This window comes from Apteryx mantelli, chromosome 35, assembly GCF_036417845.1.
Source record: "Apteryx mantelli isolate bAptMan1 chromosome 35, bAptMan1.hap1, whole genome shotgun sequence".
In the NCBI taxonomy this organism is placed as follows: Eukaryota; Metazoa; Chordata; class Aves; order Apterygiformes; family Apterygidae; genus Apteryx; species Apteryx mantelli.
Window position 1 is genome coordinate 101,711 of NC_090012.1, and position 11,054 is coordinate 112,764.

Genomic DNA, 11,054 nt, shown 5'->3' on the forward strand with positions numbered 1-11,054 from the left:
GCCCCCCCGTGCAATGCACCCCATGTGTCCTGTGCAATGATCCCCCCGTGCAATGCACCCCCCCGTGCAATGCACCCCCCCGTGTAATGCACCCCCCGTGCACCGTGCAATGACCCCCCCATGCAATGACTCCCCATGCACTGTCCAATGACCCCCCCCCGTGCAATGCACCCCATGTGTCCCGTGCAATGACCCCCCCCGTGCGATGCACCCCCCCGTGCGATGCACCCCATGTACACCATGCAATGACCCCCCCATGCAATGACTCCCTGTGCACTGTGCAATGACCCCCCCGTGCAATGCACCCCCATGTGTCCCGTGCAATGACCCTCCCTGTGCAATGCACCCCTCGTGCAATGCACCCCGTGTGTCCTGTCCAATGCACCCCCCCGTGCAATGACCCCCCCGTGCAATGCACCCCATGTGTACCATGCAGTGACCCCCCCGTGCACTGTGCAATGCATCCCTTGTGCAATGCACACCCCGTGCACCGTGCAATGACCCCCCGTGCAATGACCCCCCCCGTGCATACCGTGCATTGACCCCCCCATGCACCGTGCAATGGCCCCCCCCCGTGCAATGCCCCCTGGCGCACAATGCAAACCCCCCCCCCCCGAGTGCACAACCTGGTCCGTGCAATGGGCCCCCTGCGACGCCCCCCCCCCCCCGGTTCATGAACTGGCCCTGCAACGCCCCCTCCCCCCCCCCGCGGCGTTGCACACTGCGGCGATTCCCCCCCACCCCCTCCGGTGCACGACCCGGCCCCCGCGATTCCCCTCCCCTTCTTGGATCCCGCCGGGGAGCTCGGATCCTGTCTGGGAGATCAGATCCCCTCGGATCCCACTGGGGACCTCTGGTCCCGCCAGATCCCACCTGGGAGCTTGGATCGCACCCAGGAGCTCTGATCCCATCTGGAAGTTCAGATCCCATCAGGTCCCATCCAGAAGCTCAGATCCCATTTGGGAGCTGGATCCCACCTGGGTCCTCAGATCTCATCACATCCCGCTTGGGGAGCTCGGATATTGTCAGATCCCATCTGGAAGCTGAGATCCCACCTGAGAGCTCAGATACTACTTGGATCCTGTTTGGATCCCATCTAGGAGCTCGGCTCCCCTTAGGTCCTGTCTGGGAGCTCAGGTCCCACCTGGGATCTCAGATCCCATCAGATCCCATCTGGAAGCTCAGATCCTGTTGGGTCCCATCCAGGAGCTTGGATCCCATTAGATCCCCCCCCTTCCCCCCCCCCCCAGGAGCTCAGACACCATTTGGGGACCCAAATCCATTCCAGGAGCTCAGATCCCATCTGGGAGCTCAGATCCTCTCTGGGATCTTGGACCCCATCAGATCCCATCTGGGGCCCCCGATCCCCCCAGATCCCTCCTAGGAGCTCAGATCCCATCTGGGAGCTCGGATCCCACCAGATCCCATCTAAGAGCTCGGATCCCACCTGGGATCTCGGATCCCCTCTGATGGGGGGGGGCTCCTCGCGGGCAGGCCGGGGCCATCTCCCATCCCCCCCCCCTCCTCCCCGGGGTCCCCCCCGGCCCGGGGGCGGTCGGAGGCAGCCGCGGCCTAGCAGGCCCCGCCGAGCCCCGGCCTGGAGTAGCGCGGCCGCGCGGGGGGCGCCGCAGGGGCCGCCGGGGACGTCACGGCAGCGGCCGCGCCCAGCGCGGGCGAGGCGGAAGCGGCGCCCGGCGGGAGGAGGAGGAGGAGGGGGGGGATACATCCCGACATGCCCCGCGCGCGCGCGGCGTGCGGAGGGGGGTAGGGAGCGAGCAGCAAAGGCTGCTGGGAGGCGCCGCCCACTGGCGGCGCCGGGGAACTACACGTCCCGGCGTGCCCCGCGGCGCGAGGCGGATATCCGGCGGCGCAGTGGCGCCGGGGAACTACAAGTCCCGGCGTGCCCCGCGGCGCGGGGCGGATATCCGGCGGGGCGGCGGCGCGGGGGGGGCGGCCTGGCAGGCACGGGACCGCCATGGTGAGGCGCGGGGGCCGCTGCGGGGTCCCCGTGCGGGGGCGGGGGGGGACATGGGGGCCTCCACAGTGGGGGCAGCTTGGGGGGGGCCCCCGCGGGGTGCCTCGTTATGGGGTCCCTATGGGGAGGGAACATTGGGGTGCCCATGGTGGGGGGGGGGCATCTTGGAGACCCCCTCCTTATAGGATCCCAATGGGGAGGGGGATATTGGGGTGCCCCCCCTCCCCAGAGGCGAATTTGGGGGGGCAACTTGCCCCCCTTTGGGTCCCCTCTAGAAGAGGGGGGGGAACATTTTCACCTCCCCCCTGGCTTCGGGGTGTCCGGGGGGGGGGAGGCAGCTCCAAAAAGGCAGCACCCCCCCTTCCCCCCCCCCCCAAAAAAAAAGGGGGAAGCGAAACCGGGCAGCGCCCAGCGAGCGGATCCCGCGGGCGGCTTCGCGCCGTCGGCGCCCTGCAATCCCACAGGATCACGGCGCCGATCCCCCCCCGCCCTTTGCCCTAACCCCGCTTTTTTTCCCGCCCCCCCGCGACCCCCCCGTCCCATTCCGGGCGGCAGATCCGCTTCATCCTCATCCAGAACCGGGCCGGCAAAACGCGCCTGGCCAAGTGGTACATGCAGTTCGACGATGACGAGAAGCAGAAGCTCATCGAGGAGGTTCACGCCGTCGTCACCGTGCGCGACGCCAAGCACACCAATTTCGTGGAGGTAAAACCGGGGCCCCCCCCGAAACCCCCCCCCAAAACGCGGCCTGAAACCCCCCCCCGGAATTGAGCTTCCCGATCCGGAGCTCGGCTTCGGGATCTAGCCGGAACCCGGCGCCGATTCCCCGCCGAAATCCCCCTTTGGCGGGTTCCCGTTTCAAGGTGGATGGTTGCGGCTTTGCCGGAGGGGCCGCGTTTGCCCCGAACGGCTCCAAAAGCGGCTGTTTTCACCCTGAAAACGGGGCTGGTTTTCACCCCAAAAACAGGGTTGATTTTCACCCCGAAAACGGGGTTGATTTTCGCCCCGTGGCGGCGGCACCTTTGCCCCCCGGCGCCGCTCGCCGCTGCCGCCGCTGCTTCGCTCCCGCGCGCCGGCGCCTCCCCGCTCCCTCCCGGTTCTCCCAGTTCTCCCAGTTGCCTTTTCCCCCTTTTTTTTCCCTCCCTCTATTCCCAGTTCCGCAACTTCAAGATCATCTACCGGCGCTACGCCGGCCTTTACTTCTGCATCTGCGTCGACGTCACCGACAACAACCTGGCCTATCTCGAGGCCATCCACAACTTCGTGGAGGTGAGCGGGGGGGGGGGGGGGGCCGCGTTAATTAGACGCCCGCGCTAACGACCCCGGGCGCCGCCGCCGCCGGGGCCTCGGAATCCCCCCCCCTGCGGGATTGGGAGGGGGACGACGGATGCTGGGCCGAGGGGGAGGGGGTTCGGCATAGGGAAACGGCCGGCGGAGGGCAGGAACGGATCCCGGCGGATCCCATCTCAGAGTTCGGATCCCTTCTAGGAGCTTGGATCCCCTCGGATCCCTTCTAGGGGCTTGGATCCCCTTGGATCCCACCTGGGAGCTCGGATCCCTTCTAGGAGCTTGGATCCCCTCGGATCCCACCTGGGAGCTCGGATCCCTTCTAGGAGCTTGGATCCCCTCAGGTCCCACCTGGGAGCTTGGATCCCTTTTGGGAGCTCGGATCCCCTCAGATCCCACCGGGGAGCTCGGATCCTGCCAGATCCCACTGCGGAGTTTGGGTTCCATCTGGGAGCTCGGATCCCCTCAGATCCTGCCAGATCCCGTTTAGGAGCTCAGATCCTGCCTAGGAGCTCAGATCTTGTCGGATCCCATTTAGGGGCTCGGATCCTGTCAGATCCCACCAGGAAGCTCCAGGCCCATCAGGTCCTGCCCTGAGCTCGGTTCCTCTGAGATCCCACCAGGGAGGTCAGATCCGCTCGGATCCCACCCAGGAGCTCAGGTCCCTCCAGATCTCACCTGGGAGCTTGGGCCCCGCTGGGAAGCTCGGATCCTGTCAGATCCCGTTTGGGAGTTAAGATCCCACCAGGACCTTGGATCTCACCTGGGAGCTTCTGTCTCATCAGATCCCACCAGGGAGCTCCAGTCCCGTCTGGGAGCTCGAATCCTCTCCAATCCCACCCGGAAGCCAGGGCCTCACCGGGGAGCTCGGATCCCGCCGCATCCCATTTAGGAGCTCAGATCCTACGTAGGAGCTGTGATCCCATCAGATCCCATCAGGGAGCTTGGAGCCTGCCAGGGAGCTCGGATCCCCCCCAGGAGCTTGGATCCCCTTGGATCCCACCTGGGCCCCACCAGGGAGATCAGATCGCATTTAGGAGCTCAGATCCTGTCAGATCCCACTGGGGAGCTCGGATCCGGTAAGATCCCAACAGAGAGATCAGATTCCCCTCAGATCCCATCTAAGAGCTCTGATCCCATCAGATCCTGCTGGGGAGCTTGGGTCTTGCTGGGGACCTCAGATCCTATAAGATCCCAGCAGGGAGATCAGGTCCTTCTACAGAGCTTGGATCCGGTCAGATCCCACTGGGGAGCGCTAATCCTGTCAGATCCTGATGGGGAGCTTGGATCCCCTCTGATCCCACCTAGAAGCTTGGGCTCTGCCAAGGAGCTTGGATCCTGTCTAGGAACTTGGATCCCATCAGGTCCCATCTAGGAGCTCGGATCCCATCTAGGAGCCTGGATCCCATCAGATTCCATGCAGGTGCCCAGATCCTGCTGCGGAGCTTGGATCCACCCCCCCCCCCCCAGGGTGCTGGGATCCTGCCGGGTCGCTCCGATCCCATCCGGGAACTTGGGCCTCTCCAGGGAGCTCGGATCCCTTCAGATCCCCCCGGGATCCCCCCGTCACCCCCCTCCCTCCCCGCAGGTGCTGAACGAGTATTTCCACAACGTCTGTGAGCTCGACCTCGTCTTCAACTTCTACAAGGTGAGCGACCCCCCCGCGCCCCCGTTTTGGGGGGATTTACCCCGGTTTTGGGGGCGGCGGGTGCCTGATCCGGGTGATCCCCTGCCCCCTTTCCCCTCTGTTTTGGTGGGAGGGATTCAGACCGATCCTGCTGGATCCAGGTGGGCACCTGCCCTCTTTCCCCTCTGCTTTGGGAGGGGCAGATTCGGGCCGATCCTGCTGGATCCAGGTGATCCCCTGCCCCCTTTCCCCTCCGTTTTGGGGCAGATTCAGGCTGATCCTGCCGGATCCAGGTGGGCACCTGCCCCCTTTCCCCTCCATTTTGGGGTGGATTCGGACTGATCCCGACGGATCCAAGTGGCCCCCTGCCCCCTTTCCCCTCTATTTTGGGGTGGGTTCAGACTGATCCCGCTTGATCCAGGTGATCCCCTTTCCCCTCCGTTTTGGGGGGTGGATTCGGGCCAATCCTGCCAGATCCAGGTGGGCACCTGCCCCCTTTCCCCTCCGTTTTGGAGGGGGGATTCGGGCTGATCCTGCTGGATCCAGGTGATCCCCTGCCCCCTTTCCCCTCCGTTTTGGGGCGGATTTGAGCCAATCCTGCCGGATCCAGGTGATCCCCTGCCCCCTTTCTCCTCCATTTTGGGGGGAGGGATTCGGACTGATCCTGCCGGATCCAGGTGATCCCCTGCCCCCTTTCCCCTCTGTTTTGGGAGGGGCAGATTCGGGCCGATCCTGCCGGATCCAGGTGATCCCCTGCCCCCGTTTCCCCTCCGTTTCGGGGGGATTCACCCCCCTCCCACCCCGTATTTCTTAGCAGGGGGGTGGGGGGATCCCTGAGGGGGGGATCCCTGAGGAAAGGGGGGGAGGGATCACCCCGCTGCCCCCCCCCCCTTCTCCGGCAGGTCTACACGGTGGTGGACGAGATGTTCCTGGCGGGAGAGATCCGGGAGACGAGCCAGACCAAGGTGCTCAAGCAGCTGCTCATGCTGCAGTCGCTGGAGTGAGGCCGCCGCCGCCGCCCTTCCTCCCCCTCCTCCTCCTCCTCCTCCTCGTCGTCGTCGTCATCGTCCTCGTCGGGGGACACTCGCGTCCCTGTCCCCCCCCCCCAGAGGGACCAACCCCCCCGTCCCCGTCCCGACGCCTGGCGCGAATAAACGTGTCCGTGATGTGCCACCACCCGCCCGGTGTTTTTGGGGGGGCTTTGGGGGGGGGGGGTTAAAAACGGGGCGAAACGCTTCGGTTTTGGGGACTTCCCCCCCGGGGCATTTGGGGACCCCCGGGATGGCCGGGGACACCCAGGGGACGGGCAGGGACCCCCCCGAGGTGGCCCGGGACCCCCCCGGGGAGGTTGGGGGGGGCCGGGGGGCAACACAAGAGCCCGACGTGTGTCACACGGGGAGGGGTGACGGGCGAGAAAGGGATTTAGGAGCCCGGGGGGTGACACAGGGGGGGTTTATTGGTGTCAAACGTATTCGGGAGCCCAAACAGGCGTCGCATGAGGGTGTTTATTGGTGTCAAACGTATTCCAGATCCCAAACAGGCGTCGCACGAGGGGGTTTGTCAGTGTCAAACATATTCCGGAGCCCAACAGGCGTCGCATGAGGGGGTTTATCGGTGTCAAACGTATTCCAGATCCCAAACAGCGTCGCACGAGGGGGTTTGTCAGTGTCAAACATATTCCAGATCCCAAACAGGCGTCGCATGAGGGTGTTTATTGGTGTCAAACGTTTTCCGGAGCCCAAACAGGCGTCGCACAAGGGGGTTTGTCAGTGTCAAACGTATTCGGGATCCCAAACAGGCATCGCATAGGGGTGTTTTATCGGTGTCAAACGTATTCCGGAGCCCAAACAGGCGTCGCATGGGGGTGTTTATCGGTGTCAAATGTATTCCGGATCCCAAACAGGCGTCACACAAGGGTGTTTATCGGTGTCAAACATATTCCGGATCCCAAACAGGCGTCACATGAGGGTGTTTATTGGTGTCAAACGTATTCTGGAGCCCAAACAGGCGTCACACAAAGGGTTTTGTCAGTGTCAAACGTATTCCGGAGCCCAAACAGGCGTCGCACGAGGGGGTTTATTGGTATCAAACATATTCCGGAGCCCAAACAGGCGTTGCACGGAGGGTTTATTTGCACGGAAGAGGTTTAGGAGCCTGATGGGTGTCACACGAGAGTGTTTATCAGTGTCAAAGATAGTCTGGATCCCAAACAGGCGTCACACGAGGGTGTTTATCGGTGCCAAAGATCTTCCGGCTCCCAAACAGGCGTCGCACGAGGGGGTTTATTTACACGGAAGAGATTTAGGAGCCCGACGCCCGTCGCACGGTGACTTACAGCCGCCGGAGCCGTTCCACAGCCCGGCTGGCGGCAGCCGCCCCCCCTTTCCCTCCGCTACCACCGTCCCCCGTCGTCACCCGCCGTCAGCCGTCCTCCCGCAAGCTCCTGACGGCCGGGTTGGGGTACTCGGGGTTCTCGATGGCGCCGGGGCCGAACTTGAGCTCCAGGAAGGCGCGGACGTCGTGGGGGGCCATGGCGGTGAAGCCGGCGAAGGGCAGCGGGCGCAGCGGTAGCAACAGGCGCTCGGGGAACTCCACGTCCTGCCGGTGGTCCAACCACGTGTCCTTGGTCATGACGCCGTCGCGGGCGTAGAAGGGCCACAGGTCGACGTGGAGGCGGTTGGCGCGGCTGTAGTGCACGCGGAAGAAGTCGCCCTCGGGCGCCTTCTCCCACACGAAGCCCTCGTCGTCCACCACGGCGCCGCCGGCGGCCGCCTGTCGCAACAGGCGGCACTTGGCGGCGTCCTCCCGGTAGATGCCCAGGTCCACGTCGTAATCCCAAGGGATGATGTCGCCGTGGCGCGCGGCGCCCAGCAGCGAGCCGCCCTCCAGCCAGTACCGCACGCCGGCGGCAGTCAGCACGGCGGCGGTGCGGCGCGCTGTAGCCCGCAGCGCCCGCAGGCAGCACGGCGGCGGTCCAGCGGCCCTGCAGCAGGTACTGCGGCGTGCCGGCGTACACCGTGCCGAAGCAGCGCGCCGTCTCCTTGCCGCAGCCGTACCAGCGCTCGCCGCCCTCCGCCGCCACCACCCCGCTTGACGCCGAAGGCGGCCAACAGGCGGCGGCGGCGGGCGGCGGCGGCGGCGCGGGCCTTCCAGCGCCCGTGCGCCGTGGCCAGCGGCGGCACCGGCGGCGCCCGGCGGGCGGCGAAGGCGGCCGCCGGCAACAGGCGCACGGCCCAGCCGCGCAGCGCCGCCTGTAGGAAGAGCGCCGTGGGCAGGGGGCGCGCCAGCGGGAAGGACAGGTTGAAGAGGTCGCGGGTGCGCAGCAGCAACACCGCGTCGCCCTCCACGGCGCGGCACGGGGCGCCGCCCTCGGCGCGGCTGTAGCGCGCCGTCCACTCGCGCAGGTCGACGCGGAGGTCGAGGCAGCGGGCGGGTGTTGCCGAGCCGTGCACAGGCGCCGCCACGATGCGCACGCTGTCGTCGCCGGCGTTCTCCAGGGCGTCGCGGAGTTGCTCCAGGCGGCCGGGGGCGGCGCGGACGCCGTCGGGCACCAGGGCCACGTGGCGGGTGCGGACGTGGCGCTCGGGGCGGGGGGGGCGGGCGGTGGGGCGCGGGGCGCAGCGGCAACAGGCGGGCGTCAGGCGGCAGCGGCGGCAGCGGCGGGTAGGGGGCGGCGTCGGCCACCACCAGCAGCGGCGGCGGCGGGCGCAGCGCCCCGAAGGAGCGCGCCACCCCCCGCCACGTCGTTGGCGAAGTCCTCGAACTCCCGCAGCAACACCGTCACCCCCCGGCGTCAGGCGGGCGTTGCTGCCGGTGCCGGCGGTGCGGGGACGCGGGGACGCCGGCGGCCCCCCCCAGCGCCACACGCAGACGAGGAGGAGGAGGTTGAGGCCGATGGCGGCGCACAGGGCGGCCTGGCAGGGCGGCAGGCGCATGGCGGGGGGCGGCGGGGTCACGCGTGCGGCGAGCTGGGCGGCCTCAGCGGGTCCCAGACACCATGGCGGTGTCACACGTGTGATGAGCTGGGCGGTCTCAGCGGGTGCCAGTTGTGGTGGGGTCACACGTGCGGCGAGCTGGGCGGCCTCAGCAGGTCCTAGACGCAGTGGCAGTGTCACATGTGTGATGAGCTGGGCGGCCTCAGCAGTCACCAATTGTGGCAGTGGGGTCACACATGTGATGAGCCGGGCGGCCTCAGCGGGCGCCGGTTGCGGTGGGGTCACACGTGCGGCGAGCTGGGCAGCCTCAGCAGGTTCCAGACACCATGGTGGCGTCACACGTGCGATGAGCCGGGCGGTCTCGGCGGGCCCTGGTCACGACGGCGGTGTCACAGGCGTGCGATGAGCTGGGCGGCCTCAGAGGGTCCCAGACACACTGGTGGTGTCACACGGGTGATGAGCTGGGTGGCCTCAGCAGCCTCCGCCTCTGGCGGTGGGGTCACACGTGCAGCGAGCTGGGCGGCCTCAGCGGGTCCCAGACACCGTGGCAGTGTCACATGTGTGATGAGCTGGGCAGCCTCGGTGGGCGCCGGTTGTGGCGGGGTCACACGTGCGATGAGCTGGGCGGCCTCAGCAGGTCCCAGACACCGTGACGGTGTCACGTGTGTGATGAGCCGGGCGGTCTTGGCGGGCCCTGGTCACGACGGCGGTGTCACACGCGCGCGGCGAGCCAGGCGGTCTCGGCAGCCCCCGATTGGGGCGGCGGGGGTCACGCGCGCGGCGAGTCAGGCGGCCTCGGCGGTCCTCAGCCGCAGCGGCGGCGTCACCCGCGCGGCGAGCGGGCCGGTCTCAGCGGCCTCCCCCGCGGTGGCGGCGCTGCGAGGGGGGACAAGGAGCGTTGGCCCCGCTAACGAACCCCAACTCGTTAGCTGCCCCCCCCTCGCCCCGGCGGCGTCGGGACGCAGGTGACCGTGGTGACGGCGACAGGAGAGGGAGGCTGTTGTCACCGTGGCAACCCCACCCCTAGCAACACCGTGCAGCGCGATAGCAATGCTCTGGCCCTTTAAGTGTGCGGGTGTAAACGCCTGTGTGCTTCCACGGACGGGTGTACGCACCTATATGAACACACACGCACGCCTGTATACATCCACAGACCAACGTACACCGCTATACACCTGTGTGGATGCCTGTATACCTCCACGCACTGGTGTACACCCCTATACGCCTGTGTGAACACCTGTATACTTCCACGGACCGATGTACACCCCTATACGCCTGTGTGGACGCCTGTATACCTCCACGCACTGGTGTACACATCTATACGTCTCTGTGAACGCCTGTATACCTCCACGCACCAACATACACCCCTATATGCCTGTGTGGATTCTTGTATACCTCCATACACTGGTATGCAGACTGACATGTTGGCACCTGTATAACTGCCTGTACCAGTATACACCCCTATATGCGCGTGTTCACACCTGTACACACCCCTATACACCCACGTGCACGCCTGTGTGCTTCCACGTACCCGTGTACACACTTACGCACCTGCGTGCACGCCTGTATATCTCTACGTAGCGGTGTACGCCCCGTATGCATGTGTTCATACCGGTACGCCTTCAGGTGGCGGTGTGCACCCCCACATGCCACGTGCACGCCTGTACACCTGCATGTATTGGTGTACACACCTATACGCCCACACGCACACCTGTACACTACTCTGTGCCGGTGTACACCCCTATACACCCATATGCATTGCTGTACACCTCCACCTACCGGTGTACACACCTGTATACCTGTGTGCACACCTGTATATCTCTGTGTAGCGGTGTACACACCTATATGCCCACACGGATGCCTGTACACCTCCACGCACCGGTGGACGTGCCTATACGCCCACGCCTGTACGCATCCACGTGCCGGTATGCATACCTACACACCCACACGCACGCCTGTACACTGCCGTGTACCGGTGTACATGCCCGTACACACGCCTGTACACCTCCAAGTACCACTGTACAGGCCTACCCACGTGCGCACCGCCTGTATATCTCTTTGTACCAGCGGACACACCTATACGGCCATGTGCACACCTGTATCCCTCCACGCACCGGTGTACACGCCGATACACCCGCGTGCATGCCTGTATAGGTCCATGTACCGGCATACATGCTGATACACCCGGATACACGCCCTTATAGCTCCACATACCGGTGTACATGCCGAA

General features: G+C 65.7%; 2 protein-coding genes across 2 annotated transcripts; one reads left to right on the forward strand and one right to left on the reverse strand.

Moving 5' to 3' along the window:
* Positions 1 to 1,882: 1,882 nt before the first annotated feature.
* Positions 1,883 to 6,065, forward strand: AP2S1 (adaptor related protein complex 2 subunit sigma 1). The gene is made up of 5 exons (XM_067314380.1): positions 1,883 to 1,978; positions 2,531 to 2,680; positions 3,131 to 3,244; positions 4,851 to 4,910; positions 5,792 to 6,065. The coding sequence occupies exons 1-5, from the start codon at positions 1,976 to 1,978 to the stop codon at positions 5,891 to 5,893; spliced, it is 429 nt and encodes a 142-aa protein (XP_067170481.1). The 5' UTR covers positions 1,883 to 1,975; the 3' UTR covers positions 5,894 to 6,065.
* A 723-nt stretch (positions 6,066 to 6,788) lies between these two features.
* Positions 6,789 to 9,797, reverse strand: FKRP (fukutin related protein). The gene is given in 6 exon segments (XM_067314521.1): positions 6,789 to 7,859; positions 7,861 to 7,974; positions 7,976 to 8,486; positions 8,488 to 8,624; positions 8,626 to 8,674; positions 8,676 to 9,797. Coding segments are annotated over 6 exon segments (1,509 nt in total). The 5' UTR covers positions 8,825 to 9,797; the 3' UTR covers positions 6,789 to 7,310.
* Between the last annotated feature and the right edge of the window lie 1,257 nt (positions 9,798 to 11,054).